We start from the raw sequence: 21,950 nt of genomic DNA, 5'->3' as shown, positions 1-21,950 counted from the left end.
GGACCATTTAATGACTGCACATTAGCAATGTGGACAATTAGCATTCACATGGAAGATAAATGGCAGCATAAATTAAATATAGCCAAGTGAAAGAGCAAAGATGCAAGATCTGAGCTCAAGGCTGTTAACAAATAAACAGGCAAAAAGGAAGAAACAGCCACTGCGACAGCTAAGCCATTTGGGAGAGTGACCTTCTGGTGTCTGGGACTTTCCCCAGAGGTGATCTGCACATTCGCATGGCTGTTGCCCGTACCTCACTGGCTCCTGGTTGGTTGTTAAGCAGATTCTTTCTGCTCAGGAAACTGGATCTCAGAGTGGTTTACCCCACTGGCCCTGAATTTCTACCCGCATGGGGATCTGTGCATCAGCAGCTTCCCTCTGCCACATGCATCACACAGGAGCTCTGGGGGAACACAAGCCCGAGCAGCTCCCGCTCTGCCTGTTCCCATAGTGCAGAGCACACCTTTCTTTCCATGGGCAAAGGCCAGCTGCTGCTAATCTTCCCACAGTTTTTCCACCTCCTCCTCTTGCTAACTTCTATCATTTCTGAAGCACCAGAAACACAAGGACTGAGACCGTCCTTGGCCTCTATGATAAGCTGAAGGGCAGGGGACACTATCCTTCTTTGTTTGGGCATTTGTGCAAGGCCATTATCAATATTCATTCAATACAGATTTGCAACATGCCCCTCAGATATGCAACTATTACTGACTGCTGCAGACACAGGAAAAAGAAAACAGAGATGATGTAAATGCTAAGTAAACAAAAGCTACTGTCTGAACACTGACATTCTCCAACCTGCCCAAGCAATCGCTCTTGGTGCATTGACAGCTCAAGTTTATCAACAGCTGGAGGAGTCAAAATTACTTTTGCTGTGAACCTACAAAATATGTGAATAACTAAAAGGTAGAGCATAAAAGTGACAGAAACATAGGGATTGCCAAATGGGATCACACTAAACGGCCCTTCAAGCTCAGGCAGTGGCTAGTAGCAGATGCTTTGGAGGAAGGAAACCCCCTCCCACACCTCCCTGGGGACAATTATCAATTATCCTGCTTAGAAAGGAAATGTTTTCCTACTTTCATATTTCTTCCAGTTCTTCCTAATGTATTAGAAAGTGTTTGCCTGGGTATTTTTCCCTATAGGCATTTTATTGCTTTGTCCACATTGTTCATTACTTTGAACTAAAATGACACAGTTCAAGCAGTGATCTGAAAGGACTTTTTGAAAGTGAACAAAGGCATCTACACAAATCCCAAGGTGAAAGCAGCCATCGCATAGCATTGCACACTGGAAAACGGAGAAACAGGGGCTTAGAGACTTGCAAAAATCAGTAATAAAACACGGTCTCCTTGACTCCCAGTTCTTTGCCTAAGAAGCAGAGGAAGGACAGTCAAATAGGACCACATGGACCACTAAGATTTCTTTCAGCCTTGTTCCAGTGTGGGGAATCTAGGCATATAACTCTTCAGTCCTCTCATGTTCCAGCTCTCCTCCTTGCAGATGACTACTGATGCTTTTTCATAGATTTTTCCCAAACTGTTACTCAGAAGTGGCTTTTGGTGAAGTTGAGGGTAAGCCATTTGGGGAGGAGATGCAGGTATAAGGGGAACAGGTGCTCTGAATTGCATACCCAAAAAAACTTAGACATGGATAAATGTCTCTGATTCAGAGGCAAAACAAAGACAGCCCCCTCAAACAGGATGCGTGTTTCCTTGACATCCCTGCTAACAGCCACTGGGAGGCTGCCTGATGATGGGTGGGTTGGGCATCTCTTCTTTTCCCCCCTCTCCTTGCCACCTCCTCCCCACAGGACCAGTAATGGAAAAGTGACTTGCTGCAGAGATAATGCTGGGTTTGAAATGAATTCCTGACTAGCTGAGCCAGCACCCGTGTGAGCTGCGGCTGATTAGCTGCAAGCATCCAAGTCCCAATCACTCACAACGGAGCCAGGCAATCACGCCAGCTTCTGCAAGGCAAAGACAGGGTGGAGGCAACATCCCTGAAAAGGATCCCGAAGGCAAAGGGAAAACTGGCAAGGTGGGTGGGAGCGTAATGGTAGCTCAGCCCAGGCCTGTTCTTGTAACGCTTGCCACAGACTGGGAGGAAAGGAGATACGAGGGAGGGGAAGAGAGAATGGAAACATCAGCGTGATCTGCAGCAATGGCAGCAGCCTCTCAAATAACGCTCCCTTCTCCCCCAAGAGCAGCACCTTGCGCCTGCCCGAAACTCTTCCAACCGATGTTGGTGAATGGCAATAGAAGGGCAGCCCTGCGGCCGGTCATCCCCACACAAGCTTTCTTCCCACCATGCTGCCAGCAGTCCTTCCTACGGGCCTAGGCAAACTGCACATTCAGCCTCCGCAGCTTGCACAGCCCTAACCCTGTCTGCCAAGATTACTAAGAAGATTGCACGTAAAATCAAATGAAACGCCAGTTCCGATGTTGGTGCTGCACAAGGCATAGCAGAATGGGAACTGGACTGAGAAGAAAGGACATTATTTTCTTCATTACTGATCTCTGAGAAAAGGAAACAGTATTACTTTTAAAAAAAAAAATAAAAGGTTTTCTCTAAAAGGGTAATAAATAGCTTTATTTGCAGATTCCCAGTCAAGACAAGGAGATGGGAAATCATCCACAGTTTCTTGCTAGAAGAATATATAGCAGTGATACTTCTTTGTCCAGGTAGAGTTCATATTCAGCATCCCAATAAATAATACAATATGTGATAGAGAATCCTCCTTCTGAACTTTTGTTTATTTTAGGAATAAGTCAACAGAAATTAAGAACAAGATCAAACAATTCGGGGTGATGAAAGGTCTACATCTTCACAGGGAGCTCACCACAATGGCAAGCTTCATCATAAGATTCATTACATACAAATTCAGCCTCTATAAAGTTTTTAATTCGTGTTATTGTCTCTAAAAGTTATCTCTCATCATCTTCAAAGCAGTCTCTGAACATCCATTTTCTTTTATACAGCTATTTCGTCTACCAAATACAATTATTGCCATTTTAAAAGATTAGAAAACAAAGGCAAAGAAGCTTAGTGCCCTCCCTGCAAATTTTTACTCCCAGACACATTTTCAGTCACTTTATTAGCTTTATTAACCTCAAGGATTTCACACAGGAATAAATGTCATGCCCGGTAGTCTGTCCTGCATAGCTTGCTTAGGAAAGCGAAGGAAGTGGTGCCAGAAGAGAGAACAGAACACCCAGCAGTCTCTAATTCTCTGTCTTGTTTTTAGACCCCTTGAAAAAATATCCAAGGGGGAAGTCATCATCCACTCCTAAAAACTTCACTCAGCCCTGATACTGAAAATGTATCCTGCAATGTGTAGAGATACTTCCCATTCCCCAGACACCCCAGTCTGGGAATGTCATAAGGCTCCGTAAACAAACAAACCAACCCGAAAAAGACTCACTCCAATTGTTCATTTACATCTAAGTAAAACTTCCATTATTGTAGTTTTCTGCTACTACTCATAAAAAGCCAATTGATGGACCACATTCTGGAACAGATGATAGAAAATGGTGAATCGAAGCCTAGCATGATAATATATTTCATTCTCCATCTCTTCTGGCTGATTTGCAAAATCCCTCAAGGAAAATACTTTGCCTTATTAGAAACATGTAAAACAACCCCATGATATAAATGAGTGATCTGGAATAGTAGATACTTTTATCCCAGTTTTCTCCATACTGCAAGATGATGATCATACAGTCATCATAACAGGACAAAAGCTTTTTCCAAATGCAATGTGTCCTTAGCCACATATTTTTTCAAGTCTTTGAATGCCCTTGATTTAGAAATGAGAATTCCTGCAGGAGGGAGGGGGTAAAGTTGGGTAGAGATAAAATGAGTAAAAATACACAGGCACATCCGTTCTTTGAAGCATCTGTCCTCGTTTCATACGTAAACCTAACTCTATTGCCAGACATTTTGAACAACTAGACTGCTCTTATACGCGTACTCTCCACAAAATGTCAATTTGGTCTCACTTCTTCTAGTACCAGCTCTGTATTCTTCTAATGCATTCTGGAGATGGAAGCTCCTCCTCTGTGGTCCTACAGAACAAAGGACAAGCAGTGGAACAGTTGCTTGCAGGGGGTCAGACAGCAAGATATCCACAGTTCTGTATGACTTTGTCTCCACTTTTTGAATATGGGAAGAAGTGTAACACAAAATTAATCATCAAACCGAAGACAGCTACAAACCGTTCACTGTTTAAATTATTTCAGAAAGAAACCCCCCTCTAATTACACAAACGTTACAGCATTTCTTAGGATGGATAGATTTACATTTCTAGCAGATTATTTGAGTATCATACTAAGTATCCTACTCTATCCCCCTTACTTGTGTGTGTTTGAAGATGAAAGTTAAAAAATAATTATTCTGCTATGAATTACAGATACTGCTCAAAAACTTCTCTTTACTTAAATTATTTTCAGAGCACTGCCAGCTGATCAGTGCTCTACTGACAAAAGGAGGAGGCACTTGGAGTTAGTAGCTGCATGACATTTACTATCCAACTGTCCCTTCCTCTTCCATAGCCTGATTCTGCATTACTGCTAACCTAGCTGCAAAATCAGATAATCTCTAAAAGCCAGTCCCATTTACCCTATTTGAGGGGGTTTTAAATTTCAAAACAAAAATATTTCAAAAAGTTCTACCAGACTCTATTTCATTCAGCAATACCTGAAAACATACCCACAATTCTACCTCTACAGTTGTTACCTTACAAAAGTACCACGTCCTTGAATATAGGTCTCAGACATCTTTCTCCCTCCATGCACAAAAGGAAACTTGCATTCCCTGCAGGAAGTCCCAAGGCTGTGGCTTTACCTCAGGATCCTGCAGGGATCTTAGCTGCGGAGTTTAGGATGGCATAGGAAATCAGATGGGTCTGCAGACTTGCCCTTCTCCAGCAAAAATTATCAGCTCACCAGGAAAAGAACAGCAAGCATTGATATAAGCTGAGGCAGTAGTAATTCTGCAGCTGAGCCCTTCCCACTGCCAACACACTTTCAGATGGCCTTCAAGGGTGGCAGCAAGCTGAGACGTGCCTAGCTAAAAAAGAATTTGGAGGGCTTTATAACCAGAGCTGAGGCAAAGGACTACTGTTTACACAGTCCCAGCAGATCCTTTGTAGGACCAAAGATGTGCAGTTTCCAGCAGCTTTTTTTCTTGGTGTCTAGACTTTTCCACCTTTCAAATTCATGTTCTGTCACGGAAAAATTCCGAAGTGATGCCATGAGTTGAAAATGCAGAGATTTCCTATTCCCCAAGCAAATTGACTTTTGCAGGGAAAAAAGGTATTATGATATTAGTCAGGCAAAAGAACCATTGCCTTCAGTGAGACTTTGCTAGAATAAAAGCTAAGTCAGAACTTCATGGTTTCTCCAATAGATTGAATCTTCCTGAATTCACCCTAATCTCTTATTTTCCAGATAGAGCACATTTTATTAATCAGCCATATCACCGTGCTAAGAAGTAGTTTCTATAAAAGGGCAACCATTAATAAACACTTAGCTCTTATATAACTCTTCCCACCGCAAGACTGGCTTTTCAAACATTAATTAATCTTCCTCCACATTCCTGAGTGGGAAATACTATTCTCATTTCACTTCTGAAAAAAGCGAACCACAGAGGGGTTAAGTGACTTGCCCACACAGTGATCTTTTGCCATTACCAGGATTGGAATTCATGAGTTCCAGCATCCAGACCAGTGCTCACACCACATCTTTCTCATTCTCTGAGCTGACAAAAGCATAATGCGAACTGGTTCCCCCAGTCTGAAATGTATGCTGGTGATTACGTTTTCTAACACTGTGCAGCTCACACATAGCAGGTAAGAGCGTGCCTTTCCTAAACTTTGCTGGGTGGCCTTGCCTTCCTTTCAGCAGCTTTGACTTTTTTTTTTGTCTTTAATTTTCCTTGCTGGATAGGCTCATCATCCTCGCATGTGGTAGATTTCGTCCTGAATCTCAACACTGGGAAGTTGACTTGATCTTTAATTAGGTAGCCGAGCCCAGTGAGAACAGCAGGAGCTCATAGAACGTAACCCACTCCAATTCCTCCTGCATTCAAAGGATAGATTTTGCTATAACCCGATGTGAATGACGTCTTAGGAACAAACTGGGTAAGTAAGCAGTAATACAGCAGTGCAGATCAAATACCACAAATGGGGAAGAGAGGGAGAGTTTATCAGGTCACCAGACACTAGCCTGCGATGAACCTTACTCTTCTTCCAATTTGAAGACTGAAATGAAGACCTTACACAACTATGTTTAGGGGAAAAATGTAATTTGCAGACAGTTTAATCACAAGCATTCAGTGCTCCATAAAAGAGAGCTCTGTTCTAAATTCTGGCCTGTAACAGCCTGCAACTCTTTGGATAAGCAAATTCTCACTCAGTTTACGTTTCTCAATGAGTAAAATTAATATAAAATACTTCCCCCACTTTAAAAGAGGATTTGAAATCTATGACTTAAAAGACTTCCTCATCAAATATTTAATGGCTGTGTTGCTGTCATTTTGAAATTGTTACACATTTGGTCCTTGGCAGGCTGTGAGCTATGTTCCAGCCAGCTCTCCACATACATTTTGCACAATCTGTCACCAGTATGAGACAGAAGGAAACAATCCATGTTTTCAGTAGAAACAGGAAATTGGGGGAGTACATGCCTTTTTTTTTTTTTTTTGTCACTGAATCTTGGCCCCCTCATTGTCTTTCTTTGCTTTTCTCCTTGGTCTCCTGTTCTTTCTTCTCAGCTGGGACGTGTTAAATGCCAACTCTTAAGTTAACTGCTGGCAGGCACTCATTCCTCAAAGTTACCTTCCTGTCCCACCATTCACTCCACTCCAAAAAAAACATTCCTTGTTTTGCACTGGTTTGGTAATATAACCTCCCCTGTCACAGTTATGTCTACACTCTGGCACATCTAGAGATCTCAAATGCTAACAGTGTATTTTGACCTCCACTGATGGAAAGGCATTATGTTTGTCCCTCTCTGATCAGTATTGTCATGCTATACACTTCTAGTATTAGAGCAGCTATTTAGTATCACAGTTCATAGGGGATTGTCCGTAGGTAGTAAATAGTCCTTGCTTCAGTGCCCCCAGAGGACAAGTCCCAGAATCTACCTCCTGTATTAAGATCACAGGAATGCTGAACTCCAGCACAAAACATGCACAGGTCAACGATATATATGTCCACACTTCAATAAATGAATTGCTAGCAGAGGCAAAGGATAAAACAGGCAGCCTATATGAGTAGAAAACGTTCAACTATCAGAGTCAATTCTGTTCTCCTTTTACCACATGCTCTATTCTAGACCTGTGTTATTAAATATTAAAAAAAAAACCCCAAAAAACCAAAAACACAAAAACCAAAAACCCCATAAAACCAAAGTGTTCTTGCCTCTCTAATCTTGGCTTTTCTACCAATAATGTAGTCAATGAATGCCAAGTGTAGCAGCTATAGTGGGAGAGTTGTTTGTTAGGTTCATCTGAACAATCATCTTATTCTAGATCTTACTGCTTATTAACTACTTAGGGATTCGCTAGAAAGGATAATACCAGGAGACGATTTAGGGCTTAAACTGCTAATAGTTTAAAGGGAAGCTGAAGTCATGATGGAGGTTTATGAGAAGCACGTAAAACCACAATGCTATAGTCAAAGCATTTTCAAATCAGCTTGTCATTGTGATATTTAACCAAAGGTCTGTCCTAAGAAGCAGCAGTTAGTAGTGTTGGACTCATTCATAGCATCTGTGAGAATACTAAGGCAATGGATTAAATCTCAGAGAACTGGTAAAAATCAAGCTAAATCACATTTATCTTGTAGACCTTTTGTATTCCAGCAAACCTTCCAGAGAATCAATGAGATGTTTGTTCAAATGAGTATGACAGGATCAGGTCTGTGCCAAGGAGATGAGAAAGAAGGCAGGTGAAGGTAGCAAACTTGAGTCGTCACTTTGCAAACACATACAATAAAATAGTTCCTAAAGAATAGGCCTCAAGGGACTGCATTTGGCAAGTCATGATAGAACAACATAATATTTAACTGGGATTTTCTAAGGAAACTAAAAGAGAGAGCTCCTCAGTACCCACTGAAACTCAGTGGAATCTGTTCATCTTAAGTCACTTAAACTGCCTGAAGACTCCAGCCTTTTGTTGACAGAATCTACAATACATTTAGTGGAGAAAGGGAATTGGTAAGAAAAAAATTAACCTCAATATAATGACATTTCATTGCCCCACTGGATGATGAACTTACTTACAGAAAAAGGAGGAGGAAGTTTCAAGCCATAGTGATTTGGATGTTGGGTCAAGCATTTTTAAAAACAAAACCATGTTCTGAATAATTATTAGTTGCTCAAAGTCAAGTTCAAAGTGTCCACTTAGGCACCAAGCCTTACATGATCTGTAGGCACAGTACAAGCAGATAGGCACTTAGTGGGATAGTCAGTGAAAATAGTTTAGGAGCCTACCTCCGGTTGAAATCAGTGAGAATTAGGAGCCTATTTTTTTAAAAAACTTCACAAAGCACCTTTCTGCATCTTCAAGCACCTGAAAGTGTCTGTTCTGGGCCCAATGTTTGCCTCTGCTTTTATCATCAGTTTGGAGGGTAGAATAGAGAGTGAAAGAATCAAACATGCAGAGAACTGATAGTTGGCAAAAATACTGGAATAATAATAAAAAGTTATGAGCTTCATTAATTGAAGAATTCTTTCAAACAGTAACGTGATTAGTGAATATTAATATGACATCTACTATAGATAAATAAAACACAGTATAAACAGGAGAACGCAGTATAATGAGGAAACTAAACAAATAGATAATCTGCCTGAGTAGCAACAGGTTGAACAGGGAAGGAACAAGAAGCTATAGCAAATGGTATATTAAATATGAACTCACATGGTGGGCAAGGATGGAAACGCCTTTGCCACTGAAACGTGACACAGCACTGGAGAGGAGCGTCTTGCATTGAAAAAGGGTTTACTGAGCAACCTGTTAGGTCAGCCATCTCTGTACCTCCCATAGACACATAACAGAGCAAGCTGCATAAATCCAAGTTCTATAAGTAAATGTAAGTTACATGTAAACGTATCAACCATTTGTCTTCTGAACTGCTTCTATCCTCAGAACAGCACATTCTACTTAGTTCTGGCCACTGCTACTTAAATAAGACCCTTTGGAGACTTTTCAGAGAAAAGAAACAAGCTTAGTAAAAGGGCTGAAGAAAACACAGCTGAAAGAAGCCCCCATAACCATTTACAGACATAGAAAGAAGACTTGTTATACACTAAGAAGATAGCAAGAACTGCTGGTCTTAGACTGCAGCAGAGAAAATTGAGGTTAAGTAACTAGAGAAACCTGAAAGCAAAGTTTTTTACAAAAGAATCAGCTTCTACAAAAAACTATAGGATCAGTGTCTCTGGGTACATGCAAGGTTGCATTAGTCACTGATCCAGCAGAGATCATAGGAAGGTTTCAGTCAATTCTCATTTTGCACAAGGAATGGATCTGAATGCATATCTCAGCCTCAGAGGGACTGCAAATAAAGGATAAGATACAAACATAAGTTGTTATGCTAAAATAGAAGTTTATACAGGAATAAAACTAAAAGGAGACAAGGACATATTGGTAAAAGGGAAAGAAAGAAACAACTTCTTTTAGAGATGGGCAAGGGAAATCTTCCATACATAGAAGGACAGAAAACAAAGCTGGAAGTATGTACATAGGTAAGTCTCCGTGGGAACATGAGAAGAATGAAAGCAGACAAATGAGTACAGACAGCAGGAAAGTTAATAACTTGTAGAGGTTCAGCACAAACCGCTCTGGCTAAAGGAAGCAGACATCTGAAGCTCAGGTGCTACAACTGATTGCGACTTTTAAACCAGAATACAAGTTTCTAGATAAAACTTAGAAGTTTTTTTTTTTTTTAAAAAAAAAAAGTGTAAATCATATATAATAAACAATATGAAAATAGTAGAACATTTTTTAAGTAGACCACTGTGGTAGAACGGACAGCTCCCCAGCTGATCATTTGACAACATGACATCTATTCTTATTACATACGTAGGTATTCATACATTTGTTCACTCTGTCCCTCCTCTAAAAGTCACATGCTCAGTTTATCATGGACAGCTGTGGTGGCGTATTTTCCAGTTCTCTTGCTTGACATCAGAGACTTTGCTTTACTCCTCAAGCCCTACTTTTCACTATCCTTTGAGGCACTTGCTCTGTCTCCTAGCCAGGTATCCAAGCTATGTTTGGGTCTGGTCTCATACATCAGCTGATGCATTGGGCTACATGACCATTTCCAGCCTATACCCACCTCATACCAGGCTGTCCTGCCACTTTCATTATCCCACTGTGTATCCCCAAGGTCCTCAAGGCACAACACTATCCAATGCAACTGTTTGAAAATCCGACCAACTAGTTTTCCACTTGCTGATTTGATGAAACAAACCATTTCATGATTATGTTAGCAATTCTATCGATGCTTTGAAAAGTCAAACATTTTATTCTGAACTTCTGATACAGTAGATGCTCAATAAAATCAGCTGAAGTATTTCAGGATATTTCATTCCACAAAACAAGCAACCAACCAGGATGACAAAGCATTTTGAGCTTTGAAAACCTTCCTCCATATAGAAATTCCATATTTCCAGTCAGTTTTAGTATTGGGACCAGGTTTAATATTGGTGTATAGCTGAATACCTCTTCCAAAAAAGGCAGGCCTTTTCAGAAATAACATTGCTATCTTCCAACACAAGGGGCAGTGTCAGCTGGGTACCGCTCTTGCATCTTCTTACTGACACGCAGACTACTTTTTTTCCCATAACCTTTTTATTACTGATGAAGGCTGGTGATACATTCTTTTTTCCCATAAATATGGATGTGTAACTACGAAAAAAGAGCAGAGTAGTTCTTCACCACAAATCATTTTTTGTGCCCATGCAGTTAAATAAGAAAATTAATTTGGTTTAGATATGCTTATGCTTTCTTCTTTGTGGTCACTTTCCAAACTCAAATATCACAACACTTGCAGAAAAAGCAATCTGGAGGTAAATTAAATAATATACAGAAAAAGTAAAGTGTCAACCCATTGAGGTAATTATTTATACCAATAATGTGATTGTGGGAATCGTTTTTTCCCAAACAGGAAACGGATTCACTATTTTTGACCTGCATGTTTCCATGTAAAACAAAACTATCTGCCCAAAATATCTGTACATGGAGTACTGCAAACCACTTTCTAACCTACCATGATTACATTGAGATTTATCTATAAAAATATTTAGCAAATAATTTCAAAGAAAAAAATTGATTCAAGAAATTGACCCAAGCAGGAACGAGGCCTCGGCTTAAGCCAATTATTCACAATCAATTGTATGTAATATTTCTGCAGAAAGTTAACAAGGGCAGGATATTACTTCAGGATGATGGCATTACGATTGGGATAGTTCTTTCCTTCTGCTCCACAGACAGGTAAAAGAGTTCTGCTACTACATAACCCTTTTCTCAGCTATGTACAATGGAAAAGGAGGAGTCACTGCATAAAGTCTGGATTCCAAAACTTCTTATGACTCACCTCTAACTATAAGTTTCCTAAAAACGAAAGGTATCAGCCAAATGAAATAGGAAAGTTTTTATTTCCAAAACCAAAGAGGAAATTTATGCTCCAAAATGTAAGCCAAGGCAAAATTCCATCAGTACAACAATGTACCAGAGCCTTGACTTCAGCCCAGATTTCTGCTGCCTGCTTTGATATCTTAGATGTATTATCTACTCTGTGCAAATCACTACCATGCATGCTGCAAGTTCTCTGTAAGATCCAGAAGCAAAGCAAGATCAGACAATAGAGTCTCATTATGCCCAAAATGACTACCACTGACAAGTGTCCTTGGATTTAGAAGGATGTTCCAGAAAAGAGATAAAGACAGTTATGCATATGTCAGCAGAGGAAAGCTGTGGATCTCAGCAAGCTACATACTGGGCTCCCAGAGAAGTCTTAGAAGACACATTTTAGTTCTTCTAACGTATAAGGACAGCTGTTTAGCCACAAGTAGAGATCTCCTGACTCTTCAAATCCTAAAAAGCTCTTCCTCCTTGATCATATGTTCAGATGCTCCCATTCATGTGCAAGTCTTCCCATTTCTACTCATTGCCCTTAGAATATCCACCTTGCTGAAGCAAAATACCCAACATGTCCACCACTGTACTGTGCAGGGTCACCTGGTCTCACCATAAAAGAATATGATATGATCACATGTAATATAGTTCTTATTTACCATGCATGCTCCTTATTCCTTCATGTTTTTAGAAAAAGCAGGGAATACCCCCATAGACTGACATAGTAACAGTTGGTCTTTGAAGGTCAGTAACATTGCAAGATTGGTAAATAGTGGAGAAAGGGGGATTCTAATTGTCCTCAAAACCACCAAACATTTTTGGATCACAGAACTGAAGACCTCCTGCTATTCTCCTACTTCTAATAACTTTTGTTACGTTATTGTCTTATAGGATAGAAGGTACCCAGTAGCACAAATTATTGCATGTGCACTCTACAGTAAGCCCTAAGATGGGAAACCTCAAAAGCACATGGGTAAGATAAGTGCCCTTCAATGAAATGGCATAGTGAAGCAAAAAAGAATATCAAAAAGAGAAGGAAAGCACTAAGGACTAGACTGTAAAAAAAAAAAAACCAAAACATTGTGTATCAAATATTGGACTTCCTCCTTCTTGGCATCCTTCTTCAGTTTAGGCATTGGGCTCTGGTATAATTTTTCAGCTGGGGCAATGCCTGACTTCACCTGCAAGATGTCAAACAGCATGGCCATATTGAAAGGGAATAGTTATCAAAACAAAGCCTTCCAGTGGTGTTTGTTTCTTAGGAGGGATCATCTCCTGATGATGCCACAAGAATACTTTCTGAGTGAGGGATGAGAATAAGACCTTCAAAGTTTATCCCAGTGAGATTTTAAAAGGACTGAAGGAAAGAGAATCACCAAATATATGAAGAGATACAACAAGGGTGAAGTACCTTTGTCGGAGATTTTTGAGTTATGCTTTTGTTTGTAACTATCTGAAACAGAGAGAGAAATAGAGGGTGAATCTTACATGGGGGAAAGGAAGACAAAAGGCAGAGAAGCCAGAAAAAGAAGGAGAAAGAGAAAGAAAATATAAGAGATGATTTATTATAGGGCAAACGGAAGCAGAGTCTTGCCGAGGACTTAATTTTATTTCCTTCATGCAAAAACACCAAGAGTAGCAGCAGCAGCAGGTGGCAAACATGCAAGTCAGAGAGCAACAGAATGTTTTGCTGGAAGGGAAAAGATGAAGCCCTGAGTGCACTGAGCTGGTAGGACCAGGCTGGAAGCAGAATCAGCTGTCTGGGTGCTACTTACTGTCACAAACATAGGGTTTGTCATGGTCATCCTGGGAGGCAGCATCATTCCGTCTCCTGCCACCTCCAGATCCCCGAGCCTGCAAGGACAAGAGGAATGTTAACATTATTTCATCACCCCTCAGGTCTCCTTGCGCCCCTCACCCTCCTATGAAAAATGTGCAATATAAACTAAACAAATCCTCAGCTTCCATATAGGTTTGTCAAGGGTGGACTTGACCCTTCATCTCCTAAGATATACACTATGTTAATGGACCTTGTAATGTAGTGGAGATCCCCTCCACAGATAACCCAACCTGTTCATCCATAGCAGTAGGTCACTGCCAGCACATATTCAGTGGAGTATCATCACACATTCATTTCTGAAGATGTTCAAATACCTTGCTTAACTGAATATGAATGAATGGATAGATGAACAGGTGTTAGAGGATAAATATAACCATTAAATCAGCCAGAAAACAGGCCCCAAAATAAAACAGAGGTAAAATTATTTCCTTTAATATTTTCAAAGGGGGGTTGTTTGGTTTGGTTTGGTTTCTAGCTGAAAAGCAATGTTTTGAAATAGCCTTCTGGGACAAAGATACCATGACTAATTATAAAATGGAGCTTTGGTCAGTTAATGGAAAAGATTAAAAAGCCAAACATGGCTACCTGCAATAACAGAGAAGGGGAATTACCCAGAAAGGTCTCTCTGCAGTTCTGTGTTCCTATGACATACCAAGTGGGCAGTCCTGGAAACTGAAAAGCTCTGTTTCTCCACAGCACAGACTGCTCTGTCCTGAGCTCCAGGGGTAAGAATGAAATTCAGCATCAAAGTTACTTGGTCCTGACCCTTCTCAGCTGAGATGCCAACAAGGGGACAGCTGATATCTGTCCAATGGTGGAGTCTGTGATGTAGAACTGGGGACTGAGCCAAGGCCTTCAATTCTTTCATGTTCACTAATGTACAGTCTATAGATGACAATAATTTTAGACTTGATCTTTATTTGAGGAAGTGATCTGCAGGTGGATGGCTAGATAGCCCTTTATTAATTCTGCCAGCTACTCTATTCCTGGCTAAAAGCCACAAAATTGTGTCTGCTGCTTCTCTTATTAAACTGTTGATGTTTCTCACCCTAGACAAGGCCACCTGACTCAAATCCTTCAAGCTTTTGCATGTGAAAATAAGAAGGGGACAGAGCTGCATGAAGTAAAGCTGGTGAAGATGCAGAAATTCTGAGAATATTAGTGCCCCAGGCACAAACTGGTCATATGAGCACTGTCCCTCTTCTATGGATTTGGCACTGAACTAGCACTATTTGAGCTGCATTCCTTCGGACATCTAAAGAGAAGGAGCAAGGAACAGTTTTACACTGGCCTGCTGCAGTCTGTCAAAACAGGGATTTATAAAAACTTCACACATTATTTCCCTGGGATTGCTCAGGTCTAACTCTTAACACACAGTCCTGAAGGAAAGACATGGATTTGCAGCTGTCTGGATGGGGTAAATACTATTAGGTATGACAAGTATAGCTCTGGCTTCTGCAAAGACCTCTGTGCAGATCAGCACACGCGTGCAGAGTGAGATTTGTAAGGATGAACTGAAAAGCAGTTTCACCCTGGAAAAGGCCCCAGCAACAATTGTTTGGTGGAAGCTACTTTACTGACCATATCACATAAAATCATCTTACTAGGCTGCAATATTTTCTCTCTGACTGCCAGCTCTGTAAACCCCCTCTGGGCTATGAAATCAATCCCAGGCTAGTTCCCTTCTTCCCTCACTACTGCAAAATGTGCTGTAAGCTGAATTTCGGTCCATGGCAGCTCCTATACAACCCTCAGCTCATCAGAGAGTCTTCACAGAGACAAGTGATTGGCCCTTAATAAATACTTCTGCTGATACCTGGATTAGGACCCAATTTCCCTACCCAACCAGCTGCATTGGCTTTTCAGGGCTGTGAAAAAGCTGTAAAGTCTTATTTTTGTCTCCAGTCAGTAGGTCTGACTCTGTTTACACTCTGAGAATGGATCTGTTGAGTAAGAAGGTACTATTTTTACATAGGCACCTTTCAGAATGGGATGGCAATTTAAGGTCTGTTGCTCAGAGTTTCACTAGTCTTACAGCCAGCTGTTTCCCTTCAAAACGTTCTCTACAGACACGCGAGGGTACAGCACTCATGTCATGACCGCACGTCAGATAGACTTTTTCATGCACTGAACACACAGAGGGAGATTTTTCAAGTCAGTGACTTTCAATGGGACTTGGGTTCCTAAATGTCTTTAGTGCCTTTGAAATTGTCCCATGGGATATTCAGCTGACAAGCAATCTGTACAGGTGCAGCTGCATTCCTCTCGCATCTCCTGGTAAACTATCCTTCCCAGCTCCTACCACATTGTCCTTGTCCAGCAAAGATAGTAAAAAGCTCCGTCTGTAAATCCATCTCTTCAGCCTTCAGTGTCCTTCCTAATGCTCCCACAATTTCAGGGCTAGCCTTGAGGGGGTAGGAAACCGAGCAGCTGCCCCAAAGCACTCAGTCGAGTGCCACGTGCCAGCCATCGGCACTCCAGTCTGCTGAATTCAGTCATCCATGACTGCCTTCATCCTCCTGACGGGACGCAGCAAAGACTACGAGACTTGACGTGCGAGGCCTGGAAGCCAAGGGGATGGCAGCCTTGAAGCAACCCTGAAGCAGCCAGAGAGGGTAGCCAGAGGGACAGATGGAGGGTCCAGGATTAAAAATAACATCATGCTATAGGGAAATGAAGGGGCATGTGCAATTTGGGAAGTCCGGTAATTCTATTGCATTAATCCTGCACGATGCTGTCAGCCCTTCTCACTCCTTCTCTGAATCCCCCAAAGGCCACACTCTGCAGGATCTAGTTTCCTATGCATGTCCTTCCCCTCTTCTGCCCTCTAAAAATAACCTAACCAACTCCTTCCCAGAAACAGAGTGCTGCACAGGTTTCATGTCCCCTAATTTCAAATCCTGGGTCCCAGTTCCCTATACCGGGTCAGGCTCACATTAGAAAACGCTGCTTGAAGAGTGGCAAAACACTCGTGACCAGGCGCAAGTCAGGCTGCAATTCAGGCTTACCAGTTTTCAGCAGCTAGGGAATCTGGCCCTAATTTTGAAATCCTAATTTATACCACATTTTGCTTTGGTTATTGATGCCATCAAATAAAACCAAAAATTGCTCAAAGTATTTGGCACTCTTCAGACTTCTCTCTCTCTTTTTTTTTTTTTTTCTGCACTGAAGGAAGCCAGGGCACTAGCAAGTAGGAGTTAGTTGCAAGAAAATGCAAGAGATCCTGCTGGTCCTATACTTAATAGGGGGCCAGTTCTAAGGCAGAAAATAAGGCGTAAATTTATGCTTCAAAATGAATGGGACATCTAGTGCAGAGAAAAAGTGATAGAGTTATTCTGAAACAGTTTCCAGAACAGGGGACTAAAACTTTGCACATAACAGTAACTTCAGGACTTTGTTTGTGTAGGCCTGGGATATATGAATACAGCAAATTCCCTTCTCCACAGCAGTTTATTGTTTTTAGCTATTCACTCCCTTTCACTCACCCTAACCAGCATGCGCAATTTATGTGAGAGCAACTTATTAGAAGAGTTGTTAGCCTGGAATATTAGTTGATCACTACAGTCAAGCTTGTGTGCATGTATCAGTTCTAGCTCCTGGTTTTGGTTACTGGTTCATACAAATTTTCTGAAACTTACATTTTTCTGGAAAATTTTTTTCCAGGTGGGGGTCTTTGGCTAAGAAAGAAAGAAAGAAAGAAACTGATTCAGGTGATTTTGAGAATAAGGAAGGTGAAATATATACTTATCCAATTATTAAAGTGCTTTGATCTTATATTAAAGGACTTAAGCTCCCAAATAAAGAGGAGCAGAAAACTGAAACAACACAACAACAGAAGAAACCAAAAGAGAGGGTCTGATGCATAAGTACATTGCAAGTATTCAGTGTGGTTTCACGTCTCTCTCTTATTCAAAAGCTGTTATATCCTGCTCATTTGGCCTAAAATGTGGCCCTTCTTGCTTGACTCCTACAAACACATCAAAAGGTACTAGGAGAGCTCCTGTGCCCCTGCAGCATCCATTGGAGCCAAAGAAAGATGAAAATGCTCAAAACTTCTGAGAGTTGTGTTCACGTTTATAATAGATGCCTAGCTTAAGGGGCCACAATTGAAAATGTTGATTCCAAGTTTTAAAATGTTGGCCTCTTTACTTAACTGGTGCCCTGCTGAAATTGTGAAAAGACATCTTAGGTAAGAGAAGGGACACAGACTCCCCTAAGGATAAAATATTGCCCATTTTAAGCAAATGGAAGATTTGCCATTGGCTCAAGAGGGCCAGTGTCAGCCACAAAGTGCTACCTTGGAGAAAGCTGCGAAACATATTAACACAGTTCAAGTTATTTTTCTTAATTTTTTTTTCTTGGCTTTCATGACTGAATTTGTTGCTTTTCTGTAATTAGTAAATGCTGCTTTAAAGTAAGAGCATCGTAATAGCAGGATGTCATCATAATTATTACAGTTTACATTACAATTGTAAATACAACACTACAATAAATTTACTCCAGCTTTTTCCTCTCAAAATATTTTTTTTCTTGGTAATTCACAAAAATAAGCTGAAAAAATATTAAAAACATCTTTGACCATATGACAGAAAATTACCTACAGTGTTATCGCTATCATATATACATGGATATACACTTTGCATATACAATACACGTGACAAATATACACTAGAAAGCAGAGGTTTGCTTCCTCCTTTTCCATTCCAGTAAAGACTCCACCTACCCGTCCTCTAGGCCTGTTCTTTCGTTTTGGAATATCTTCTTCCAAATCCTCTTCCTCATTCACTTCATCTGCGTTTTCATCATTTTCTAAAACCCTCTGCGGTTGAACAATAAATAGGAATGGTTAGAAGGAAAGAAGATGACACATACAACCAACTGCTGCTCTTTACCACAGAGACTGCAGGTTATTAAATTACAGTTGATTAATGATATAATGCCAAATCAGATCCCAGAACCCCTACTTCTTTCTGCTAAAGCAAAATTTGCTTTCCCTTCCACCCTCAGTTCTCCAGGGAGTTCTTATTAAAAAATACCACTGATATCAGTCAACTACAAAACAAAGCTTCCTAAGAAGCAACAGTGGCACCACCAAGCACTGATAGCCCAAGACAACACAAACATTAGTATACATAACTGCAGGCCCTGTCTGGGAAATTGTTTGCATGATTTTTTCATTTTGGTTTCTTGTACCTTAAATTCTTTTGTCTTCCTCTAATGTTGAAAATGCACTTTAAGAAAACAAACAAACAAACAAACAAACAAAATCAGTGTTCTGCTTGGCAGCTCAGAATTTTCTTTGTTTAGCAAAAATAGAGAAAATTCCCCCTTATATTCCAGCACGTTTTATGGATCTAGAAAGCAATATCTTTCAGGGTTTACACCACAGGTACAAATCTGTAATCTGGAAGCAGGGGTCTTGCTGCATGAGAATGCTGAGGAAGCACAGGTCCTGTTGAAGTTAATAGGAACAATAGCAATAGTTCCTTCAATTAATTATTTAATAGGAACAATAATTCATCATCTCGCATAACTGTGAGATGCCCATGCCAGGGAATTTCAATCCTTTTATCTTGATCTTTTGAAATGTAACCTCTATAGAGCCAAACACAGGCTGGTTGCCCTGAAAACATGCACAAGTCAGACGTCACACAGACAAAGGCAAGGCCAACCATCACAACAGTAATGTGGAAAGAAGTCCTGTTGAAAGCCCCTCAATCCTTGGCATGTCTGCTAGAAATTCAAAAACGGGCCCCAGCCACTCCTGCTGTTCATGGTGCAGTGCCATTTTGTAAGGGACTAATCTGGAATCACTAACTTACCTTTGCCATGCCACCATTCATTTAAATTACAACATGCAGCCATGATGGAGATTCAAATCAGTGACTTTAAACTGATGGGGAGAGGTTTTTCAGTCTTACTATGTTTGTTCCTCCCCTATAATTTCTATAGTTAACAGCTATTTGAGAGGAGGGAGAAGAGGGAGAATAGGAGCAAATCACACTTGCTTTCTCTCCTTCCTACATACCTCAAGCACCAAATTCTGAATTTGTGTGAAAGAATACAACAGAAATTTCACTTTTTAAAAAGCCTGTATTTGGAAGACCAACTGTGCAAATTTATTCTTATTTTATCAGCTAAATCTTTAAGACTAATATTGGACAGCGTCCCTTTTAAAAAGTACAAACAACTTTTAGAACATGGTAGAGGGTCAAGTCTTCATCTTGGTTTTGCTCCTTTTATTTTTAAATCTCAGGAGGCTATTAATGAGGTCAGACCATCATGAAATACAATTTACTAGAGCAGTAAATACTAGAGAATGTAAAAAAGTTAAGAAAGTTCCAGTTCTACAAACATAAAATGTTTCTTCAAAATTCATGCAATTGCAGACGTTAATTGACTTCATCTTAGGAAACTGAAGCACTTGGAAAATGTTGTACATGAGTAGACTAGTGGTATGTAAGAAAATAAGCAAATTTATTGATATGAGTTTATATTTTCACATTGCTTCATATCTTAAAGTATCTCTAAAAAAAGAGATGGCTGCAACCATATTGTATGCAGGAGGGGAAGGAGGTAGGTTACAACAATAATACTACACAAGAGCAGTTAAGAGAAATATTACAAACCACTGACTTTGTTTAAAATTGCAGCATCAGTTTAGGAAAGATATAATAAGCAACCAAGTGTGAATTTGGTGACCCTGCCAGGGTAATGACTTTAATTCTTGATAGAAGGGGCATAGCATTTGGGATGCATGGTTTAAAGGCTATTCTAAGCCTTCTGCAGCAAACGACGGAGACACTCATTCAATACCAATTTACTGTAGGGCAAAATCTTCAACCCTATTAAATACCAACTACACAGCAGGTCCCAATGACTGCATTTATTTAGCAGGGACAACCCTTACTCTTTTTAGCAAAGTAACTTTTCTTTTCCTACTCTGTCTTTCTAAGAGATTCCCAGTCCAATGTTCTTCAGTGCAGCTAAGCACCAAGTCTTCTCCTGACAGATACTGTGAGTTCAAGGGGGTGGTAAGTGGCTGAGGTGGGAATTACAGCTATGTCTATCCCACCTGCTCACTCTCACCACTGCTGAGGCTGGGCCCTTTCAAATTACAGCACAGAGAGCATGCAAAGGCACAAAAGAGAGATTCGCATTTTCTTATTTAAATGTCATACAGATAAAAGGCACTGATCATGATTTTGATCTGGTACAGTCTAGCTGCCAGGTGCCAAAGTACACACTGAAAGCTGGCTACTAGTAAAGGCTTCGACAATCACTGCTCTATAGACTGAATCCAGATAAGCTGTGCTTGCATAAGAAACAACAGCAAGACGTACCTTTTGCATCTGTTCTGATGAAACTAGCACCCAGATGACAGGTCACCACTAGGGCAGTTTAGCTGAAAACTTTTTGTGCATTTTTGCACCCCCTCCCTGCTCTGCAATATCCAGATTGTGTCAGTTCCACCATCTCCAAAGTCTCTTCCCTTGGACTGCTGCTGGGGATAATTTGGGAGCTCAGATCGCACAGCAACATCCAAAGGCACTTGCCAATCTCATAAGGATGCTGCACCATAACTTCTTGTGACCGTGGAAGCAGGTATAAACAGAGCTTTAGGGCTCTCAGTTTAATAGACTCAGGTACACTGCTGAAGAAGGAAACACAGAAGGGGTCTCATGCCAAGCTTTTCCCTACTCCATGAGCATAGGATGTTTCCTCTTTGATGGTGCTCCTTTACCTATGGAACTGGAAATGGGAAACCTAATTTTGCTGCCCTGACATGTGTGAAATTTCTAGCAAACAGACCAGTAGGACTGAGCTCCAAGTAATATAGATTTGATGCCCACGCTCTTCTGTTTCATTTAGCATGGGGCTGCCCACTCAGATTTTTACTAGTTTCAGGTATAGATGCATCATGTTGTATCTCAGCCAAAATTACCAAGTATGACACATTGCCAATGGCCCCTGCTAAAAATCACTAATAGAGACTGATAGCACAAAGGTGTTTTAGCATCAACAAAGACTTGCTGCTGCTCCCTGGGGGGAGGCCCTCTTCCCTAGCGATTTAAGATGTCTTTACAAAGTGACATGTCCTTATGTAAGAACCCTTCATATTAGCTGAATTCCTTCTATGACAGACCCACAAATGTGTTTCTGCTTTTAATTGTTAAAGGATGAAATGGAATCTTGACAAATAACTTCCAAGTCGTAATGCATATAAAGAAGCAATGTTTCTCATACCTGCATCAATAATAATAACTGCAATAATTAACATTAGAATATTTTTAATGATTGCTTTTGCTTGTGTACTTCCTGAAGGCTTCTCAGTATAAGAAAAAACAGACAAGACAATAACACGGTTTTGTCTACAGTCAGCAGCTGTGAATCCAACTTCAACTCCATGTCCAAATTGGCTTTAAATCTGAGGCACTAAAATTCAGTTTATGTTTGGGACCCA

General features: G+C 40.6%; 1 protein-coding gene across 1 annotated transcript in view; it reads right to left on the bottom strand.

Moving 5' to 3' along the window:
- DPF3 (double PHD fingers 3) overlaps positions 1–21,950 on the bottom strand; it is a 92,230-nt gene that overhangs the window by 39,945 nt on the left and 30,335 nt on the right. Inside the window, exons 4-9 of the mRNA XM_035900953.1 lie at positions 18,210–18,305; positions 17,125–17,163; positions 13,422–13,500; positions 13,058–13,099; positions 1,943–2,099; positions 789–880 (exon numbers count right to left, since the gene is read on the bottom strand). Coding sequence (XP_035756846.1) covers positions 789–880; positions 1,943–2,099; positions 13,058–13,099; positions 13,422–13,500; positions 17,125–17,163; positions 18,210–18,305 — 505 coding nt within the window. The remainder of the gene's footprint in view (positions 1–788; positions 881–1,942; positions 2,100–13,057; positions 13,100–13,421; positions 13,501–17,124; positions 17,164–18,209; positions 18,306–21,950) is intronic.

The sequence above is a fragment of the Egretta garzetta genome, unplaced genomic scaffold, assembly GCF_000687185.1.
Source record: "Egretta garzetta isolate BGI_Z169 unplaced genomic scaffold, ASM68718v1 scaffold828, whole genome shotgun sequence".
Taxonomy (NCBI): Eukaryota; Metazoa; Chordata; class Aves; order Pelecaniformes; family Ardeidae; genus Egretta; species Egretta garzetta.
The sequence above is the reverse complement of the archived record's forward strand: the minus strand, read 5'-3'. Positions and strand labels throughout refer to the sequence as shown.